This window comes from Convolutriloba macropyga, chromosome 1 (genome assembly GCF_964194025.1).
Source record: "Convolutriloba macropyga chromosome 1, txConMacr16.3, whole genome shotgun sequence".
Lineage (NCBI taxonomy): Eukaryota > Metazoa > Xenacoelomorpha > Acoela > Convolutidae > Convolutriloba > Convolutriloba macropyga.
The window spans coordinates 88107355-88131105 of NC_134468.1; the positions used below are offsets into that span (position 1 = coordinate 88107355).

Sequence of the window (23751 nt, forward strand, 5' to 3'; positions counted from 1 at the left end):
AAGAAATTTGAGTTAAAGTCAATACGCAGCGCCGAGCTTCACGGTGATACGTTTAATTGCAGTAAAGTTCCTCATAATCAGATCTTGTTCCTTGCTCAGTACTTTGTTGTAGTTCTGTTAATAATTTTTTGTCTCGTACAATTGGCTTTAAAGAACAGTTCACTCGAAAAGTCAATTCTGACCTGCGCCGAAAACACTACATATTTTACTATTTTGAGTACAACAATTGGATACATCCTTCCGGCGCCTAGGCCCAATTCAGGAATTAATGTGACACAAACTGTGGAGGTGACAAACTTAGACGAGACTGATAACGCTATTGAAAATAGTTCCTCACCCGATTTCAAGTTCAACCCTGAAACCGAAAGCAGATCCCAATCAGTTTGGCGTTTTGTGTGCTGCATAACGCGAAGATCCGATTTGTTGTTCTTGAGTCAAATAGCTTTCGTACTGATAATGTCTGTAGTTTGCGTGCTGCAGTTATCTTTGAGAGAACCCAACTGTGAGGAAAAAACTGCCTATTTCACAATACTTTCAGCACTTTTGACTTTCCTTCTACCTCCGATGCAAAATTAACGGTGCTGTGTTGGATAAAAGTTGACATGAACAAAATTATTCCAACATCAGAGCGAATATTTATGTGTGTATGTGGATCATCTGAGTCGGGTAAAAGTTTTTTAATATACAAGATGTTCCGCGAACCGGTCGCAACAAGTGGTATTTTCCAGCCTCCTTTCTATCAAGTTTTTGTTTTTTACCGGTTTTGGCAGTCAGTTTATGATCAGATGGCTGCTGAGTGCTCCCCACACTTCATTTTTCACTGCATTTCATCACTGATTACAGAGGGTGTCGAACGTTCATCCAATGGTATTGACGATTGGTTGAACAAGTTTGTGGAAAACTTTGAACCAGTTACCGGTCAGAGCACACTACTACTATTTGATGATTCATGTGAAGAAGTTTTAGAGAGCAAGGCGTTTGAGAACCTTGCGACAGCCGGTCGTCACAAAAAACTCCATGTGATTTTCATTAAACACAATCTCTATCAAAAAGGAAAATATTCAGTGACTATTGACAAGAATACCACGCATATCATACTTACGCAGTCTCCCAGAATTGGCAGGCAACTGAAAATTTTGGGAACTGAAATTGAATGTGCCCCTTCTAATTTCATCCACTGTTGCTACCAGTTATCGATGTCAAAACAACAATATGGTCATTTTCTGGTAGATTTAACAACGCAGTGTCCTGACGAACTTCGTTTTTGCACCAACATAACAAGTCAGTGTATTGGCAGTCTCTCTACTGGGCAGTTGAATATCTCGATCAAAAACAACAAAGTGGTAAACGGAAGCCAACTGTCCTGTACAACGTTTTTTAGACCTGCAGTGAAGAGTGGGAGATTGTCAGTTGATTGCATCGATTCACCAGAACTAAGTGAAAAGCATTCAATTCTTTTTTCTGATTTTTTGAAACGCTTGCAGAACGGCTATTGATTTTCTGAAGGCTGTTGCAACTCAATGTTTCCTGCTCAATCGCGAAGAACAACCGGCAAACCAACACAATTTATCCTGCTGCCCATATCTTCAATTGAATCCGAAGATAAAAATGTTGGTAATTTTTCAGCAAAAATACAAAAAATCCGAGCTCTGGGCCGTGAAGTGGTAGAATCAAGTAACTTAAAAAACACAATATCCTCGCAAAAAGAAATTAACAATGATGAGAATTCTTGTTCTAGTATTCCCGGCCCATCGGATAAAAGACCTCAGGGTGAAGAGCCAAAAAAACATTGATTCAAGCTACAAACCCAGCTCCATATTCAAACACTAAAAGCAAGAAAAAGTCAACGGTAAACCTCCCACGGGAAAAAAGCCGTCGAAGAAAAATTCAAGTTCTGCTTTCCCTGCTGCAAGATTGCAGGAACTTGCGTATAAACTTGGCAAAAAAGTCTATTAGGCTTTCTTCTGGTCGTGCTGAAGTCTCCCTGGTAAATTTGTTAAGAAAACTATCCAGTCCCAAGTCGGACTTTGACAAAAGTTTGAAGCCATTTATCGAAGCTCTGCTACAAGACTACTCGAAAGAACAACTTTCAAATCTTTTTCTAAACCCATCTGCGATAAAATTTTTGAACACTAAAGACAGTTCGCTATAATGAGTTCCCTGCTGACTGAAAACGAATATCGAAGGCTCAAAGGCATTTACACCTCGCTTGATTCAGTTGCCGCTTTTGGCGGGGTGAATGACTTAGTTAGAGAAAGCGGTTTATCAGTGAAACAAGTCAAAGAATTTCTTCAGTCATCGAAAACTTACACAAAGTTCCGTCCCAATCGAAAACGTTTCAAAAGATTGCGTGTTCACAGTTTGGGGATAAATCATGTCTGGTCGGTCGATTTGGCTCATATGGATAAACTTGCCGCCGAGAATGATGGTTACCAGTACATGTTAGTTTGTGTAGACACTTTTTCTCGGTTTTTGCGGGTTCAGCCCATGAAGGACAAGCAATCTGAAACTGCTTTGGTAGCACTCAAAAAAATGCTTCCGAAAGCACGTGCTGATTACCCCTTAAAAATTTGGGTTGATCAGGGCAAAGAGTTTTGCGGTGCTTTTAAAAATTTTTGTCTGCAGAATGATATTGTTTTGTATAACACTTTCAATGATTCAAAAAGTGGCATTGCCGAACGATACATAAGAACAATAAAGTCAAAGCTTTATAAATATTTCAATGAACGTCAGACAACCAGATATATTGGTCAGCTACAGAAACTCGTCAAAATATTAAACTCCAGAAGCCACCCAATTTTAGGCATGGCTCCAAAGAACGTGCGGCCGGAGCACACAGTTGATTTGTTGAAGAAGAATGTCCCAGACATGCTAAGAAAATGGAGGCCAAGAAAAACATCTAGAAAATTTTGCAAAAAAAAGCCAAAGTTCAAAAAAGGTCAAACTGTTCGAATATCGCGCATCAGCAAATCAGCTTTTGACAAAGGTTATACTCAAAATTTCACCGATGAAATCTTCAAAGTTGCTTCTGTTTCTAGACCCCTTCGCAACGACAACAAAAAAGACACCCGCCCCATCACCTACAGCTTAGTGGATGGAGCGGGTGAAAAAATTATTGGCAGGTTTTATGAACCGGAACTGGTTGCCTACAGATATGAATAAGATCGGCATAGAGCCAGGCATCAAACAACATCCGTTTTCTGACAGGAAATCATTTTCACTTTTCTGTTCTCGTTGTTTAGTTGTGTGTGTTTTGACAAAAAATTCCTTGAAGCATTTTTGTCAGGCGATGGACATTAATCATCACATTAATCGCATAAAAACTAACAAACAGGCAATTGGGTCCAGCTCGCGGCAGTATGGAAGCGGTATTGGCTCTGCCATAAGAGTTGGGTTGAAGAGTTTTGTCATTCCCTTGGCAAAACGTTATGGCATACCTTTAGCTAAGAATTTCATATCGTCAGCTGCTCCTGAGGTGTTGGACATTTTTGAGGGAAAGAAAAAACCCAAACAGGCATTCAAAAAGGCGATAAAAACTCTTGTTAGAAAGCAATTGGGTTCGGGGAGGAGTAAACGTGTACAATTCAGGCAGCGTAATATCAAAGCTAAAAGCAGAAAAAAGAGGAGAAAAAAATCTAGACAGATGGGTAGGCCTTACAAGAGGAAAATCAAACGCAAGAGAAGAACACCACGTTATAGTACAAAAAGTACAAGAAAACCACAATCCAAGAAAGCGTCTAGAAAATCAGTCGGACGAACTCGGAGAGACTTTTTCTCATCAATTGTCGACTCCGCCTCAAAGTAAAATTCACTCAGAACGTAAACTAATTGAGATAATGTCCAATTTGTTCACCGATCCCCCAATATCATCAACTCATTCAGATTTGGATGTTTTTTCAACCAGTCATGTATTAGTAGATTTTCAACGCTCCTTTGATGAACAGATCTTTCCACCGACAGATAGCAATGCTCCAGTCCTCGAGTTTGAGTTCCAGGGTGCGCGTACTGAACTGGGAGGCACAGTCATTGACACTAGGAACATTTATATGAGCTTAGAGTTGTCGCTGGAGAAAATAACTTCCGGTAAAGATACAGCTGCAACTATAAGGCCCTATTTTATAAACAACATCGCTCACAGTCTCTGGCAGAACGTCGAAGTATTTGTTGCTGCTACCCAAGTTACCAATGCTAACAACTTGTATCCTTTCAAAAGTATTGTTGAAGCTGATTTGTCTTTCGAACCTTCCGCAAAAACAGGAATTCTGGCTTGTCAGGGTTACTCTTACGAACCCGACCCCACAGTTTTCAACAAAAAAGAAGAAGACCTACCCATAAAAAGTGGTTTCAATAATCGGCGGGATATTGTCGATGCAAGACGGCCCTGGAAACATTGGTTCACACTCAATGACAGTTTGTTGGCTGGAATTGACAAATACATCCTTCCAGGTTTCCCATTACGAATACGACTGACACGCTCAACAGATCCATTCCTTCTTCTGCAGCCAGAAGGAGCAGTTGACGCAAAGAACTATACAATTAAGGTTCTTTCTGCCTCGCTTTTTGTTCACATGCTCGAGTTACGAACTGAAACCTTTTTATCAATTGAACGAGCCCTGAGCAAGAAAGCAGCGCAATACGATTGGCGAGAGGATGTTATGGTTTCATTTGTGATTACTTCTGGAACAAGCATTTATTTCCGGGACGACATTTTCAATCGAGCTCCTGTAAGTCATCTTATAATGCTGATGGTTCCAGAGAAAAGTTTTACCGGCAGCTACCATACAAACCCTTTTCATTTCTCTGATTTTGCTTTGGACACCATTTCAGTTACTCGTGAAGGTCAAACGGTTGGCAACACCCCTATAGAAGTGAGAACAAGTAATGCAAGGGTTTATTCGAACACTCTCCGGTCATTAAACATGACTCATTCAGGCAATGGTATAACTTTGGACGAGTTTGATGATCATTTCACCCCTGTTTTCCGACTGACAGCAGACCTTAGTATTGATGATAACACAATCAGACCAGAGCTGACCGGTGCCAGACTGGCCATTGAATTAAAATTTCAAAAATCAGTACCTAACCCAATTCGTCTGATCCTGTTTGGAGTGCGTCGCTCTGTTGCATTTGCTGATTGCAATAGAGAGGTAGTGAAGAACTCTTCTATATACAATGGTTGACAACTTCACTCTGGGTCGTCTCATTTCAAAGGATCCCGAACTGTCCTATCGATTTCTGGGCTGTTTCGCTGCCGACAGTTTTCCCTATGATTTGTCCGACGAGACTTTTTTCATTCTGAACACAGCTCCAAGAAACTCACCTGGTGAACATTGGTTGATGGTCGCCAAGAAACAACAACCTATATATTTTTATGATAGTTTTGGAAGAAAAGCTGAACTTGAATTCGCTGATATCATAAACAAAATCCGAAAGTCGAAATGCCGTGTAATTTTGCAAATCTATCCATCTCGGTGCTTTGAACAACCGCTAACGAGTTCAGCATGTTCGCTCTACTGTCTATTTGTTGCTCATATTTTATTCAAAAATAATCATAATTTCCCTCGTTGGGCTACAGAGGAAGACATATTACAGTTTGCTGCATCTAATTTTAATATCAAACATCGGTTAATAAAATTAATACATTCATAATAAATTATTAAAAACTTGTTTTGTTGCTAAGAGTAGATCGTAGCATTAAACGTCTCAAACGTACGCATATACATAAATCTGTGGGCATCTTAAATATGATGTAACATATAATTTTGTATATGTACATATAAATATATATATATATATATATATATATATATATATATATATTAATATTTATTTATAAATGTGTGTGTGTGTGTGTGTGTTTGTGTGTGTGTGTGCACTTGGATTACTATCGAATTTCAAAAACGCATAGCACTCCGTCTTTGTCAATCTTTGATGCATAAAATATCATGGTATGAACAAAAAACAGAACAGCAGCTCGCAGTCGGTAGCATGCTTCGACAATTGCTTGATCTTTGCCAGACGTTAAGGTCATTAACATTAGGCAACAACGGAGCCATTCCAGCAAATGATGCCGAGGCCATAGTTCGCCAGCTGCGTCGTCTAGCGGACGAGATTGAAGAAACGGGGGCTGTGGCCGATAGAACAGTTCAGGATGTCCGCCTTGCTCACCTGCAGCGAACTGCACCCTCGCATAGCGTTCAGCCATTGATCGTCCGAGCGGCTCATGAGACGAACAGATCAACTGTGAGCCCTTCTCTGCCGTCCTTTATCTCCCAAGATCAATCAGACAATCTTGGCCTTGAAAGTCCTAGCGAGGCCGAATTTTCAGCGAGAACGGCCGACCCTCTGATAATTGATACTGCGGACACTTTGGACGTAGGCCAAAGCACTCCGAGCCGATCTCCTCAGCAAGTGGAATTAGTTTCCAATGCAAGCCGCCAGCCTCCTCGTCAATTACAAAGAGTAAATCAGTTGTTATATTTTTGGCAAACACTAAAAGACATCTTTCCTGTAAACAGGTTTTGTGACTTTTTTTAGCTGGACGTAATACGTACCAAACTGAATAGGACAGTTCGTCGGAGGATCAATGTTAGAATTGTTGAGACAGGAGAACGGCTGAACGATCCTCACCCGAATTTACACGACCTGACCGCTATTCAGATAGCCCAGGCGTTTCAGACCATAAACTTCAGAGGAAATGTCGGAGCTTTCCGGAATACAAAGAAGATCGGTGTACTGGTCGAAGCGCTTAGGGCCAAGTGTTCGACAACTACAGAGTTTCGGGAGCTCACACAAGTTCACCTGACAGGTTTTGCTGGCAGGCGGCGGATACAGCAGATGAGCCGGACGCTCAGAGTTCTACTGGAGTATCCACTACTTTTGACAATTGAGTATGAGTGGACTCCAGGGACAATCTGGGACAATATTCCGCTCATTGAGCTGGTCTGCCAAGAAAACTCGCAATTCTGGCAGATGAACGAGCTTCCAGATAGTTTATAACTGTTTAGAGCCGCCTATGGCGGAAGAAGGGCCACTGTGCTCAACTATATACACAGCATTTTAGAAACGGTTTAACATTGTAATTTATTTATGCCTCGAGAAGAGGAAGGAGAGCCATGAGCTCATATTTTGTAACATGTGATATGTGATTGTCTTTTCATAATATAAAAGCCTCGTAAGGAGGAAGAAGAGCCAATGTGCTCTATTTTCTCTAATAAATGTTTTTCAAATTTCTCAATAATTTTTAGACCGATTTCAACAAGTAATCTCTGCAGCATCGGTTCGCGATTAGTAATTTATTTTTCAGAGTTGTTATGATAAACATTTTAATCATCGGAGCGTCCAACATTAACCCCAATTTCGAAATTTGTAAATGCCCAGTTTTTTGCCAAAATTCTTACCATATCCACTGCCAATCACAAGGAGTTAATCTTAAAATTTCCAGTGCTCCGGGGGCACGATTCAACCACCCAATAAAAAATCCATCTAACTTAATTGCGGAAGCTTTGTCCCCTAATTTTTATCCTGATTTCATTATAATCTATTCTGATATTGCCCTTAATTCGTTTGAGCAACATAATAATTACGAAGGATGCAGTGTGACTTTTTGTAAGAATGAATTGTTAAGATTAACTTATATTTACAAGACCGTTAAATTTTTAGTTCACCTCAGTCAACCCCGTTCGACGACTCCAAACAATTTTAATTGGGATTTTAATTGGCAAATTTACCACAAGGCCAAATTCATACCGAACCTCCATCAAAAATTCATTAAAAACTCCCTATCCCAAAATAAACCCTCAAAAAAATTCCATAATGTATTATTTCTCCATCTTACCCCCGAGGCAGTTGCCAAAAATTTACAAAACCTTATCAACACTGCAGTCAGGATTTAATTGGTAAGTTGCATTCATTAATAGAGCACAGTCATCTAGTTGTTTATTCAGTCATTTCCATATAAGGATTGGAATATGTACTCTGATTCTTATTCGTGGGAATATGGGCGCCGATTCGCGCTTGACTCTGATTGGCTGACGAGTCAGTGCCTATCGGCGCCCATATTTCTTCTATTGTCTCACCCAATTAGCGGGGAGAACATAAATAATTTTCAAGAATTCAATGAAGATTGAAAAGAGAAGAATTCTGAAATTTAAGGAGAGAGCGATTGAGAAGAATGAAGAATTGTATTAATTTAACATTTGTCTGGAAAAAAAATTCACTTATACAGCCTTCACTTTCAACTATTGTTTATATCAGACTCATTCTAGGAGTAAAATAACTGTTCACAAATCATGCAAGAAAATTTAAGAATTATCGAAAATCTTTGTTGCTTCAATTCAGCATCATGGCCCCTTTAATAAGAACTAAATCAGAACAACAGTTTTTTAAAATCTCATGTCTTCATTCGCACTCCGATTGGAAATTTTACCTCAATCTTCAAGACTGGAGCAAAAATAAAAATGTTAAATCGAGAAAGATGCACGAAACAATTACAAGTGGGAGCTTCATGAATTATCGTTTTTTTGTGTACACAATTGTATCCACACATTTTTTGAATGGAATCTAAGTTGTGGTGTGTGCGTACGTGCATGCGTGTGTGTGTGTGTGTGTGTGTGTGTGTGTGTGTGTGTGTGTGTGTGTGTGCACTGGGGGGGCTATAATGGGCTATATGGGGGCTAAAATCTGTTTCTTTTTGTTCCGACCCCACTTGTGGGGGAAGGAACTATATACACAAATGGGTTCTTTTTGTTCAGTCAATTTTGGCCGATCGATATATTCATCGTAGAGAAATGTGAGTGGTATCATTAAAAAGCTCGTCCAGTCTAGAATTTGAAATTAAAAGTAGTTATCGAGGATTGAAGTTTTGTGTGAACACGTGATATTTGGTATGATTTCGTTCAAAATATGATCTTTTCTTTAAAAATTTTTCATTCAAAATTACCTTTCACGCCACAAAATGGATCATTTTTTTGTTTTCCTAAAACACGAAAGGTGATAAGAAGACTAGTTCTGGTCTCAAAGGGAATTTTACTAAAAAAAATTCGAATTCTATTTGAGAACTGTTTCTTTTTGAGATTTTACTGATTTTTTGGAGCCCTATGGCTTTAAAATGTTGACTAAATGTGCATTTGGTTTCATAAAGAGCATTAGTGAAGCTATTCAGTGCTTTGATTTGACAGCTAATGGCTGTTAAGTCTTTATATATAATTTTTCCAAAATTTTTTTTAAACATTAACAGATCAAAAAGCAATAAGACTTATTGTGATAACTTATTGATTACCCATGCATGACAAACATCTCTGTTGTTCTATCGAGTCATGACTGAGCGTTTTTATTGACTTCTGCTGAAAGGTATTAAACTTTTTTTCATGATTTGTAAGAAATTATCAGTAATGACCAGAAGCCCTTCCTTTCTTGCTACAGCAATCTAAATTATTTTGGTTACTGTTTTTTTCTAACTCCCGGTTTTATGGCTTCGATGCCACAAGGTTTCAAATAAAATTTAATTTTTGGATATTTTTGTGTTTTTAGTTCCTGTTGAAATCTTATCACATTATCCTAATATTGCTTGATCCTATTGGTTTTGAGAAGACGTTAAATGGAGCATAGACAAAATTTTCAGATAAAATGATATGGTTTAAATGGCTGCCACACTTTCTTCTCGTACTGTTCTGATGAATTATTGTTTTCTGTATTTGTTTTTTTATCATAGCCATAAGACTTATTGCGATATCTTATTGAATACCCATGCATAAAAAACTTTTTGTTTTTCTATCGAGTAATGATTGAGCGTATTTTTTTTTACTTCTGTTGAAAGCTATTGAATTTAATGTCTGTTAAAACTTAAAAAATAATTTTTTGAAAAAGTTTTTTGAATATTGACCAATCGTAAACTTATCTTCGTGAACTGTACAAACGTCTCAGTAATCATCGAAACTCTTTTCTTACTACTTCCAAAAATCAATCTATTTTGCGGCTTTATCTTCTAACCATTGTTTCGGTAAGTTCGACGCGCAGGTTTTCATAAATTTTTTGAACATTTGGATAATTTTGGATTTGCTTTTGGTTCTTCTAAAATCTAATTACATTATCCTATTAGCTTTAGTTCCAATTGGTTTAGAAAGGACGTTCAATGGATAATACATAGGGTTTTCAAAGAAAAGGTTATGGTTTAAATGGCTTCGACACTTTCTTCTCGCACTTTTCTACTGAGTTTTTGGATTTTGACTGTACTTGTTGTTGCTTTTTTTGATCAATGATTTATTGTAATGTCTTATCGTTTTTATGATTTGTCAATGACAAATATCTTTATCTTCCCATGGAGGCATAACTCTTATGCTCCCATCGATCGCTTTTATTGCCTTTCGCTGAAAGCAATTGAGTTTTATGGCGTTGATACTACCAGTTTTCCCAGAAATTTCATGGTTTTAATGTATTTAGTCACAATTATTGATATTTGAAGTCATATCAAAAAAGACTCTCATGTTGTTAAAAAATTAATGGATGAAAGAAAATTCATTACCGAAATTTTTTTTTAATGGCTTCAACACTTTTCTCGTTTTTTTTTTGAATTAGCGGTTTTGCCTATTTTTGATCTTTAGGAAGGCGTAAGTTGCTGGCCGGTCTCAAAAGCTTGTAATTGATTATTTAAGGGTTGATATTACCCGAAGCAGTCAATTTATAGCGAATAATATCAAAGTTTATGATATTATACGTTTTCAATGATTTTTTAAACTTTTCAGTTTTTTGTTGTTTTTTTCATCAACTTGTAGCTCATTCTCATCACTGAGAGGTCTCATTCAAATTGTTGTATTCGAAACATTTAATTGTCCAAAGATATCATGTCGTAACTGATATTTTTTGTGGACAATATGCATGTAAATAAGTGTTGTAGTAGTGTACTTGTTTTCCTTTTTCTCTTCTTTTAGCACATTCGCGTAATAGCAGATCCCAATGATTTTCAAATTTAGCCCAAATGCACTTATTTAATCTTTCAGTATGTTTTTAGTTGCAGTAGTATGAATAAAAATTGAAGAAAGAACACATAGTATTCAGATAATAGCTAATGATTTTAATGGCTTCAATAATTTGTGTTTTCGCAAATTGTTTAATTTTTTGAGTTTTTCTGCTTCTGTAGTCCGTACTTATGGCTTAATCTAACCAACACAGGTCCTATTGACTTCATAATGAATGTTTAGTAAATTTGTTAAGAATTATTTCGTTAAAAGGTGATGCTTTTTAAGTATTTTGAAAATATTTGGTTTAAAAAGTGTTGATTGAATTTCCAATTTCGGCTTATTATTTCCTTTAGTCGGCTTTGTTACCTAGTCTCAATAAGGAAAATTTTTATCTGCTGTACAGTATAGACAAAGTAATTATGTAGAGTTAAGATTTTACTCGCTTGCATTTTGGCGTTGTTACTAGGTGCGTTCAAATTTAGATAATTAATTTTTGCCGTGAAATTTTTGTTTTTGCTTCTTTTGTTGTTTGTTTTTTCGTGCAGTTTTATCGATGAAAGATCTCGTCATTGCTGTAATGAGGCATGGCGCTATGCAATTCAATATCTAGTTAGGTTTTTGAACGTTTTTTCAAACTCAAGCATCTATTTTTGTTATCTCTTCATTTGGTTGACAATCAAGTCAGAAGTGTAGATGAGCTCGGGTCGGAACATCATGTGCAAACGCACATTAGCAAGCATCCTTGTCTTGCTATAGAATGCTAGGAACTGTTTCCTTTTATTTCCCCAGGTAAATTATGATTGTCTATTTTTGGTGTTTTGCTTATTTTTATTGGCGTATTAATGGTAAAAATCAATTGCATGCAACGACCAAAAACCAACAATCTCATTCCGCTTTTAAAAAATTTTAAGTGCAAAAGCAGGCAATGATTTGATGACACAGGCTAAGGTAAACAAAAAATATGTTTCGGGAAATAAGGAAGAGTTCCAACTGAAAAAAAAAACAATAGTCAATTTTATCACGTCGTTGTCTTACCCAATGAAAATTGAAATCAACTACAAAATAAGGCATCTTTATAGTGGCCTATATTGAATTTAGACTCAAACTGCAACATGTTTGTTGTCATTGAAAAACGATTTTGTGGGTTGCAAGTTTCAAAATGTGTCCGAAATGACTATTTGATTTGTTCATTATTCGAATTGATGAAAGTTTTGGGATTATATAATGTTCTGTAAGGTGATGTCTAACTAAATAAGGGGGCTCGTTAAAGTGCATTCGCACATGATGTTCTGACCCAAGCTGATCTACATTTTTGATATAGATATTTTTTATCGAGATAACAAAAATAGATGTTTGAGTTTGAAAAAATTGTTACAGAACCTAACTACTAATTGAATTACATAATGCCATGCCTCATTAGAGCGCCATCAAAATCTGAGATCTGCCAATAAAGAGACCACGAGAAAAAACAACAAAATAATAGCAAAAACGAAAAATTTTACGGCAAAAGCTCTATATTTAAATTTGAAAGCACCCAGTAACAACGTCAAAATGCAGTCAGATCAAACGTTAACTACACAAATTTAATTTTTCCTAACTATATATTAGATGGAAAATTTCCTTAATGAGACTAGGTAACAAGTGGACAAAAAGAACGGACAATGAAGCGAAATTCAAAATTTAATCAACATTTTTTAATCCAAGAAATTAGCTTTTAACAAAACAATCCGTGATAAAATTACTAAAAAATCTTTACGAAACCAGGAGAATCTGTTTTTGGTTAGATTCGGCCATACACACGGACTAAAGACGCAGAAAAACTCAAAAAATTTCAAACAATTTAAGAGAGTGAAAATTATTGATAACATTAAAATCATTAGCTATTATCCGAATATTGTATTTTTTTAATTCAATTGTTCGTTTTACTAATTCAGGTAAAACGATTTATACTGCATCAGTAACAACACAATATCAGAAGATATGTTATTGTTTGAAATGCAAAAAATGCATGGGACCTCTCATTGATGAACATGAGTTACAAGTTGACAAAAAGAGCAACAAAAACCCAAAAAGTTTGGAAAACATTTGAAAAGGTATAATATCAAGAACGGTAAGAATATTTGCTATTTTTTGACTGCTATGGGTAGCATCATTCATTCCTTCAACACTCAATTACGAGTTTATGAGATCGTTTCTGCAATTTACGGCTACGTGAAGAACAAAAAATAGTCAATAATAGCAAATTCAAGAAAAAAATTGAGCGCGAAAAGTGTCAAAGACATTAAAGATTGAACTTTTCAGTAGAATTTTTTCTGTTTTCAATGTTTGTTTTTAACAACAAGACTTCAAAAATTCAGCAAATATGAACAAATATATTAGAACAGCCAAGTTCTCACAAAAACTCGTAGTATCAACGCCATTAAAATCGATAGCTTTCAACGGAACCCAGTAAATATGCTGAATTATGTCTCAATGGGACGGCAGGAATGTTTGTCATTTCTATGTTATCAATCAAATTTAAAAAGTCAAAGATTATCAAAACAACAACAATTGCGATCAAAAACCGAAAATTCAGTAGAAAAGTGCAAGAAATTGTCGAAACAAATTAAATCATAAGCTCTTTTCTAAAAATTTCATCTATGATCACTTGAATGTCTTCCCTAAGACAATGGGAAGTCTCAGTATTAGGATAATGTGACAAGATTTGAAAAGAAACCAAAAATAGGACCAAAAAGAAACCAAAAAACCGCTAACCAGAAAAGTTTTTGGTTGCAGTAGAAAGGCAAGGCGGTTTGTCAATACTGGGACTGACTAACAATACACAAAAAGTTTAAGGTTGGTTGATGTTAAAAAAATCGAAAAATTCTTTTAAAGTCATAACAGCCTTTAAATTCAATAGATTTCAACAGAATTCAAGAAAAAACGCTCAGATATGCTCTCATGGGAGAACAAGGATGCTTAGATAATCATTAAGATTTCCTTGTTTTCGAAAATTTATTTCTGAATTTATAACAGTCATTAGCTGTCCACCCAAAGCACTAGATATGTTCACTTAATGCTCATTACGGAATATATTGCACTATTAGTCAATGAGTCTACGCCTTAGGAATCCGAAAAATTGGTAAGATATCAAAAAGAGACTCCAAATTTCAATTAAGTTTAGAAAAAGTCAGAGTCGAAGCCATAAAAGAATAAAAGAATATGAGCAACTCCTTGAAAACGAATTTTTTGTTCATTGGGCTTCATTTGACTGTTAATGAGGTTTTGTCATAGATGGAACCTCGATATAAAAAGTGACTAACGTTTAGATGGATTAAATTAAAAACAAAAAAATTGAAAAATTCTCTGAAAAAAACTCTCAAAGAGAATTCGAATTTTTTTATAGTGAACTCCCTATGAGACCAAAGTTGGTCATTTATCGCCTTTAGTCTTTTAGGAAGACAAAATTGATTCATTTTCTGGCATGAAATGTAATTTTTAAATACTATTTTATTTAGAAAAATCTATTTTGAAGAAAAAATACACTAAAAGTGAACAAAATCATGCCAAATATCCCGTGTTCACATAAAACTTCAATCCTCGATAACTCCTCGAAAAAAAAACGAAATTTAGAAAAAATCTTTTTTATTTTGAATTCTACTCTGGACGAGCTTTTTAATGATACAATTCACTTTTCTCTTCAATGAATTTATCGATCGTCCGAAATTGTCTGAACAAAAAACCATTTGAGTATATAGTACCTCCCCCCACAAGTCGGGTCGGAACAAGAATTCAATTTCCGGAAAAAATGTGTAAAAAAAGTTGAAAGTTTCAAGTGAACCAATTCTTATAGACTCCTGTTTTCTAGCAAACCTTGTCCTGGTTGCCCTGTCTTTCGATCGCGTTCTGGCTCTCTGGACGCCCGTATTCTACTTCCAGAGGTCAAAACCCTCCCACGCCCTCATTACGACAATCATTCTGCAAATCTTTTCTATGGTCTGCACAGTTCCGACGCTGACTTTCTTCAAAGTTCAGTACAAAGTTTGCGGCATCTTCAATTTCGACTTATTGAGCGAGGAGATGATGTACATCTTTGTGGACATTCAAGCTGTTGGATTGATGCTCCTTTTGCCACTCTTGTGCATTGTGACATTCAACGCAATGGTAGTGTACAAAGTGCGTCACAGAATGCAGTCCACTATGTCGAAAAAGGATAGGGATATAACTGTGTCTCTCATATTCGTGTCGGCGGCCTTCTTTGTAAACATGACAATAACTTGTGTCTCGCTCCTGCTCGTGTTCAACAATCGGTCAATTGATCTGTCGACCAGGAATCTACTCAACTGGGTTAAGGTGACAAAACTATACCTCACGGAACATTCTGCCGATTTAAATTCACGTTCTAATTTCATCCAAGTCTAGAGTCATGCATCTGCAAATTAAGTTTAGGGTTCTTAACTGTTTCAATTCTCCATTCACTTAACATTTTGGAAAAATTTTCAATGATTTTTTAATGATCAGTGACTTTAGTAAAAGCAACTCAACTCCATCTGGGATATAGCACTTTTTTAAAACAAAAGAAGATTTGATTGCCTCTTAGTTAATCATCATACCGCTCCAAATTTGTTTACATAAAACTTACACGTACCAGTGTCATTATCTCGTCATTTCATAATAATAAGTTTAACCAAGCATGATCACAACCATTTTGGTAGTCTCCTCTAGAGATAATTGTTCAACTGAAAAAGTCGTTTTGAAATGCACTTCATATTGAGGGACAATATGTGCACCTAACCTTGTCCCACCTTCAGATTCTGTGTAACATCGAGTTTCAAATTTGAATAATTAGGGGTTAATTTTTGCAACTTGATAAATGTAGTTGTCTTCTGACCACCTGTCGGCGCATTACCTTTGCAGTCTAAATACCTTATCACTTGATCTATCTTTAGAATATTCTGACAGTTTTGTCCCAAGACCTGTGCTAATTATAGTAGTGAATTCAATAACAATAATGGTGAGCAGAATCAAGTCACAGCACATTGAACACAGCTGAGAGGTCGACTTTAGGAAAAGACTTATAAAGTGGACCTGGGGGGGGGGGGGTATTTCCCTGCCTTAAATACACAGTCAACCTCCTACTAAGGGTCGACCCATAGTCTTTTCATATATCGACCAACGGTCTTTTCATATCCCATATCGGTCGACCCATAGTCTTTTCATAAGTCGATCAAAAGTCTTTTCATAACCGGTACAGTTGACCTAAAATCTGATCATTTAACCAAAATTATAGGGTTGAATAGGGTGCAGATTTTTGCAGCAGTAAAATTGTCTTAGTTTTTGCATGAGCCTTTTTAGTTTCTTTGAAGACTAGAGCCGATGCATTACTGAGCTCCGTAAGGAGCGCACCTGACCTAGCCGCCAAAGAAAAAAAAACAAAGACTCTAAATAGCTAAGACTAATGCTTGAAGGTTTATGCAGCAAAATCAGTTTGGCGGGGGAAAAATTGAAATTTAAAGAAAACTGCTTTGAAAAAAACAGCAAGTGATAAAAAAAACTTAGCTCTAGGCGATATTTTTACACCTAGGTTGCTCGCTCTTTTTCTAGAATGAGGCATGAACAGAAAACCACCGCCTCTTCTTTCTCCTCTTTTCAGAAATTGGACCTAAACTCTGATTTTTTGCGTTACATTTCCTGTTTCCAATACACTCAAAATCAAAAGCACAAATCAAAAATGGACACTCCCCCAATTGTCCTCTTCGATTCGTAGAAAAAGGCAGCAACCAAATACAAATTAAATCTTTTAAGTGCAAAAACATACCCAGCAGATTGAAAAAGCGGCCATTAGCCAACTGGTAGGGAATCGTGAGTTAAAGTCACTCATTTTATGTGTAATATTTGAATCCTCACTAACTTATTAATATGAACGATGCTGGATGCCAAACGTTTGACGCACTAAACACTGTTAAAAAGAAACAAGCTGTCACTAAGATACACCTGGTGGATATCTTTGTGGATTGCGGGATCGGTCTTCTCATTCGGTTAAATTCGCAGAATCCTTTTTTTAAATTTTATCGTCTAGATTGAAGTGCAAAACAATTTTCAGAAAAAATAAATGTACCTGTTGTATTCTGATGAGCAATATTTAATTTGAACTATTCTTTCACATGTATTGAAATTGCCACACGGAGTGCAATTACCAGCTTTTTTGAGTTGTTTACTTGGCCCGTAAATAAGTCGATTTAATTCAAGTTAATTATTTTTTTACCAATTCGGCCGTGTTAACAAAGATTATTGTCCCGATTCCCAAAACTTGAGCAATTTTAAACGAATTTGATTTATTTTGTAAGGAACAAGGCATTTGTAGAAAAAATCCCAAAGACAGAAACAGTTTTTTGTACCCTCTAATGACAAACAATCTCCAGATTTTGTTTTGTTGAGGAAGGAAATCTGTTTTTGGAACAAAGTTTACTTACATAGTGCACACAACAGAGTCCCAACAACGTAAAGAAGCCGGAACTAGGATCTAAAATCGTGCAAGGGGGGATAAAAAGCACAAAGTGAAAATGGGCCAACACTGGATTCAAAAGAGCATCGCATACTTGAAAATCCCGTGTGCGCACCATTATAACAATTTGACCTAAGATCTCGAACTGGTTGGTCTCTTTTCCTCAAGGCTTCATCTTTTCAGCCAAGTAAACGATGAACAAGTAGAGCCCCTGGTCAAGCTGTGTCATGTTTATATCTTATATTCGAAATTTATAATATGCGGTTCACTGTCGAATTATAACAAAACATATATAATTTAATGATGAAAAAAACGCTATATATTTAATGATGAAAAAATTGCAGATTAATTTGAAGGTAATTAAAATTTTCCACAAATTTACAAGTTTTTTAAATTTTAAAGTTGTCTTGTGGCGACATTGGAAAAAATGTCTACTAAATGAAAAAAAAACAGACAGAGCAAAACGTTGTCTTTAATGTTAGTAAATAAAACTAAACCGGCTTGGGCAATTTTCTATATCAAAATTTTATTTGATATTTTGAAAAAAAGACGATCTTCTATTGAGATTTCCTGCAACTCTTCCTTCTTCTTTGGTTATTTTCCCGAGCGGTAAATCACGTAATTACAAATTCAGCTCATGATATGATTTTGTCACTTTTTAACCTGTCGTTTTAATGAAGTCTGACTTTCTGAATGGCCAGAAGTGACTCATCCATCCCCTTTCCATAGACTTCAATTAAGCCAATCAAAAGACGCATTATGCTTAAGATAAACTGGAATTAGGCTGAAAAAAATCACGTGTTCGCAGAGAACTTGGATGAAACAGGCCGCAGCTCAATTTATTGCTAAAAGAGTTAAATTGCGATGAATCTGGAAATTTCTTTGGTTGCAGTTCACCGCGATTGTTGCAAATCTTGGCAGCGGATTGGGTAGCGGTGGAATAGTATCTCTCACCACTGAAAAACTGCCATCGAGTTTTGAAAAAGTGAAATGGTACAATGGGAAAACAGAAGACTGATAAACGGTATAGCAGAATTGAACGCTGGTTAATGGTCTGATTTTTTGGATAAGAATGGATCATCAAAGAAATAATTAATAGCTAAAACTTTGATTTATTACACAAGTTCACCAATAAATTTAATACATATGCCGCTTAACGTGCTATATAACAACACAATTTGTTGGTGAGGTTCTTGAAATACAGCAGGGCTGGGGATGGCGGTGGTGGGGGGGGGGGGGGTGTTAGAAAAAAAGGAAAGATTCTAATGCTTCAGGAAATGCCGCTGTCAATCAACAATTCTATCAACTTCTTCATCTACTTTGCCTCCAGTCAAAGTTTCCGAAACGAGTTTCTCCAAATGATCAGATTGAAACCAAAACTTGCAAGTCAGGCGAGTGTGAACAGAAAGCGGAGGGGGACCAATACTGCCAGCTCCAACTGATCAAATGTTGGAAAAGTTACCATCATTAATTGGCTAATAGCTGTTTTCGCAAAAAGTAATCTTGTGTTACTATTTTCCGCGGAAAAGTGTTTCAATGATCAAAAATTATGATTTGTGGTTAATAAAAGTCCAAACTTATAGACTAAAGTTCTAGAGCCAAGAGATTTATTTACCAGTTAGGTTGTAATAATCTCTATCAAATTGGCAGAATTTGAAACGAGTGACGGAAGACAGTGATAAGAATTCGAGTAAATATTTTCGCTATCAACAGCTATTTGCAAATTAATGATAGAATTTGTTCAGATGTAGACAAACTTCTTAAGCATGACATTACAGCCCAATTTGTTACCCCTGAAATCAACCCTATAATGAATCCGATATGCTATATCCTGCATTAATTGACACTTATATCATATTTGGAAATCAACAACGTTTCCTACGATTATACTCTATTTCAAAGTTAATTAGCCTCAACAAAATTTTAAATTTATCCTATCTGGAGATGTAATTTAAAGTTTATATCCATTGTTCACGTCGGGAGTATCTAGCGTGAAATGTTTTGCATGTTAATCTGGCATTTTAATCTTAAAGATGAAATGGCAACAAAACGTACCAAAGCTGCATTACAAGAGGAGTCGTCAGACTGGTGCCATTTGTTTTAATAAATCACGGTTTTGCTTGAAAAAACACGGCTTTGGCAGGTTATTTTATAAAGAACTGGAAGTTCAAAAAATATCAGACTGGCATGGAAACTGCTTTCAAAATTTAATAGACTCATTTAAATATCCGGATCTATTATGTTCCCCCCCCCCCAAGCTTAGTGAGCTTATATTTTTTTATGACCCCCAGGCGGACGTGCTATTTTCTTACATAGTAACGTGCTATATAACAACATATTATTTGTAACTGGGGGGGGGGGCGTAAAACACACTGGGGGGGGGGGGGGGGGGGACAGAATAGATCTAAATATCCTCTCGCTGATGCAGAGAGAAATTTAAGCAATTAAATTAGGGTAAAACTCTTCCAAATGTATATCTAAATAAACAATAGCCGGAATGAAGCAAACAGAAAACACACTCTACGCCAATTTGAAAACAATGATCAGTCGCATTTCAAAAACTCTACTGATCTTTTCCACTTGTGCCCCACAGCTTAGTGGGTTCATAAAATTTGAACCCCCAAACGCACGTGCCATAGTTTTACGTAATGATTTACTATGTATTGACGCACGCTCTGTATCTAGGGGCGCATAACTTAATGGGGGGGGGGGGCACAAACGGAAAAGATTCTACTGTGCTCTATCTTTTTCTATCACCAGTTTTTAGAAAATTAAATCAAAAAGTCATTTAAAGGGTTCTGTCTTTTAAAAGAAACAGTCCAGTGAAAGGAACTTTCAAACAAGTTATCAAAACAAAAGCGCCCGGAATAGGACAAAAAGACAAATAGTTCCAAATGGCTATCGATTTGGAAAAATGAACGTCTGAAAGTTTAAGTTGGCACGCCAGCAGACCCGGGGGGAAGATTTTCCCGGAAAATAACGGGGAAAAGAGTGTAAAGAGTGTAAAAATTAAAAAATTACCCCCCTATTTCTCCGCTTAATTAGCTGTGTAAGAGTGTAATTTAAGAGTATAATTTTAAAAAATAAAGGTGTAATTTCAAATAATAAGAGTGGAAAACGGATTACACCCTAATCCCCGCTAATTAGGGGTGAAATAGGAGTGAAACCTCCTCCCGGGGAAGAGTGCTCTATAAAGTGAAATTGTCATTGCATTTAGATCCGTCAATCTAAGCAGATATTTTCCTGAGAAGGCCACTAAGACCAAACGAGATTTTTTGCAAAATTGCTTTTAATTAGCCAGCGCATTATTTGCAGAGGCCCATAAAAAATCCCCATAAGATTATTTGAAAAGAAAAACCGATACAAGCTAGTTAAAGTTTTTAAATATCAAAGTTTTCTTTTCGATAAGTTTTTTGCACTTCCGAAACTAGTTCAATCCTGCATGATAGAAACCTTTTCTTCCTCAACAACTTCTATTTTGAATTTAATTGATTGCTCATCTGGAATTGATCAGCTTTAGGCTACCTGCAGCTTAAATCTGTGTCATCAAAAACCATAGTAGGATGTTTTGTTAAGGTCGCAGAAAAGCTATTCAAGGAAGGAGTTAAGAATCCTAAAGCTCTGACTCATATTACTTTCACATTCTGCAACATAGCACAAACCAAACCAGGAAATACAAACAATTGGCCAAAAACTGATTGCTAGTTACACTAGACAGATATTGCACTCCCTAGTGATCAGCGGGTTCAAATCTTGCAAGAATATTGCAAAACTGTTTAAAACGCACACGAATCTGGCACCATTCCAGCAAAAAAACGAATCGTGCCTAAAATAAAAAAGTCATTTATAGATCTTTGAACTGATTTGGAGGCAAGTTTACGATTGTAAGTCATGTTTCGCAACCCATAGACGTCCTAGCGGAATTCAACATCTCGCTAACAAATTTTGGTTTCCCAAATTTGTTGAAACAATTTTTCGAACAAGAAAATTACCAAAAAGGGATAAAAACAGACTAAAAACAAATGTGAAGCCATAAAAGAATGTGAAGCCATAAATGTGATGGCTATGAAAAATGGCATATTTTATTTTCAAATCTTGCAAGATTCTTTTAGTTTTATCGTAAATTAATATTAAAGAATCAGCAATAATACAGATTTCAATAAGACCTGAGTTTTTTGGCTTTTTCAACTTTATTGTTTAGAACTTGTTCAAGATCTTGTGTATAGGCATCCTAGCAGAGTCAAAATACTCAGCATTCAAACAAAAAATTTTTTGCAATCGTCTATTTCACAAAACACTTCAAACATTATCTTCTTGGACAAAAGTTTGTAATCGTTACCGATCATAGAATCCTCCGTTGTTATATATTTTCAAGAAACCAGACGGATTAATATCTAGAAGGGTAACAAAACTCTGAAAATTTGGTTTTCCGAAAAAAACACGATGCTGGAAAACAAATCCATTATGCAGACTGTCTCTAGTGAGTGCCACAGACTGAAAAAGACTGCAAGTTCGATCAGGTGAACCAAGTGCATGTAGAACACAAGCACATACGGTCCATTGGACTAAATCTAGGGAACAACTGATTGAACGCCAGAAAAATGCAGTCGAGCTTCTTGTACTGATTAACTGGATTCAGAATGGAAACGTTCTTATATTAAAAACAAGACATGAACTTCCAGATCATTGAGGAAACTAAGGACAGATTTCAGATATTTACGATTAGAAAATGATCCAAATAAAACAAACGTAATGCCGATTTCAACACTTTAAAACGAAACTCCATCAAAAGATCACTTTAGAATAAAATGCTAGTATTCTTTCATGAACCTCATGGACAATTTGGTATGGCTCAGACTTTCCAGAGAATGATTCCATTGGCCTGCAATAAAAACAGAAACACATACATTATCTGACAAATTGGCAACTAAATCGCACTTTTTGATAAGTTGCTTTGGAATTTAGGAGAACTTGACTCGAGTCCGATGGGAAGAAAAAAATGTCAATTGGGGATCAGAAAGTGATGCAAAGCCATTGGCATGAGCGACCAAGAAACTTCATCTGTAGATAGGGCAGGCCTTTGCAATTTTATTGTTCATGAGATCTGATTGTCCGCAAACTTTCAAGTGACAAGGGCCGTAACTTTATGTCAAATCTTCTTAAGAACATTTTCAGAGAGGAGCGAATTAAATTGACATCAACAGCAGCTTATCATACTCAAAAAACCGAATGTTAGAGCGTACTAGTTCCACAACAGAGAAGAGGTTTGCTAAGTTTGTGCGTGAACATCAAAACAAATGGAGCAATTGATCTCCCCTAGTATTAACGGCTTATCAATTCATTCTGTGACCAAGTATATCCCATTTTAACTCTTTTGTTTGGAAGATCATGCGCTTTGCCAATTGATTCCTTGTGTGAGACGAAAAAAGTAAAAATCTACCCGGCATTGAAAGTTTGCTTTGGTTATTTGAAAAACGAACTTCTGTCGTGCCATTAACTGGTCCGGGGAACGCCTAGACGTGGAGCAGGAGAGACAAAAACCCTGCTATGACCATCGCACGTTTTGAAAGCAAAATGAAGAAGTTGACTTGGTGATGGTGTTCACTCCCACCATAGCAACGGGATAGTCTGGAGCCACGGTCTTCAAATCGCAGAATAATAGCAAACAACGATATCAAACACGAAGTACGCCTTAAGAAAGAAGATCGCGGAAATTAAAAGATTAGTTCTTGTTCAGGGATAACGATTTGGAAGAACGCAAAATACTCACATTCAAAAGTACAGCTGAACTGTAAAATCGTCGATTTGGTTAGTTTTTAGTTTTCTCTCACTCTGTAGAGGTTGAAGGGTGTCATATCGAGGACCTTGTACGAAGAAATAAATCGTCATGATGAAACAGATTAAATGCGAGGCATGAAATTTAAAAAGCAGCAAAAAAAGGAAGTCTCATCTGCTAAGACGTGTTCTAGAGCTTACCTTTGTTAGGGTACTTCCTGAACTGTCTTATGGTTGTCTCAAGAATACTAGTTAATCTTAAGGCTTACCTGACTAACTAAAGTTCTATTCCTCTAGTCTGTTACTCTTCTATCTGAGCTTCAGTAGACGGTGCACGGGCCCCAATGCTACGGTCTAACGTTTATCTCAATACAAAACAAGAGCGGAGTAGAGAGAGAGAAATATACTCTATTATTAAATCAGGATGGTGACTGGTACTGACTAAATTACTTTCTCTTCTGCTGAGAGAGGGTAGATGGGTAAACACATAAAGGGAAAGGAGGATAAAATAATATATCATTTTTATCCAATCAG

General features: G+C 36.5%; 2 protein-coding genes across 2 annotated transcripts in view; both read left to right on the top strand.

Moving 5' to 3' along the window:
* LOC142354001 (uncharacterized) overlaps positions 1-15057 on the top strand; it is a 30382-nt gene extending 15325 nt beyond the window's left edge. The window contains exons 3-4 of the mRNA XM_075406289.1: positions 14806-14978; positions 15046-15057. Of these exons, the coding sequence (XP_075262404.1) occupies positions 14806-14978; positions 15046-15057 (185 nt within the window). The remainder of the gene's footprint in view (positions 1-14805; positions 14979-15045) is intronic.
* A 32-nt stretch (positions 15058-15089) lies between these two features.
* LOC142352882 (uncharacterized) lies at positions 15090-19205 on the top strand. The gene is made up of 3 exons (XM_075405041.1): positions 15090-15290; positions 18717-18899; positions 19188-19205. Exons 1-2 carry the CDS (start codon positions 15099-15101, stop codon positions 18882-18884), a joined length of 360 nt encoding a protein of 119 aa, XP_075261156.1. The 5' UTR covers positions 15090-15098; the 3' UTR covers positions 18885-18899; positions 19188-19205.
* Positions 19206-23751: the final 4546 nt, after the last annotated feature.

Excerpts from the sequence above, each read along its gene's own strand:
- LOC142352882 (XM_075405041.1), top strand. The coding sequence starts at position 15,099 with ATGGTAGTGTACAAAGTGCGTCACAGAATGCAGTCCACTATGTCGAAA. Across the intron at positions 15,291-18,716 it reads ATCTACTCAACTGGGTTAAG|GAAATGCCGCTGTCAATCAA; the intron begins GTGACAAAACTA and ends CTAATGCTTCAG.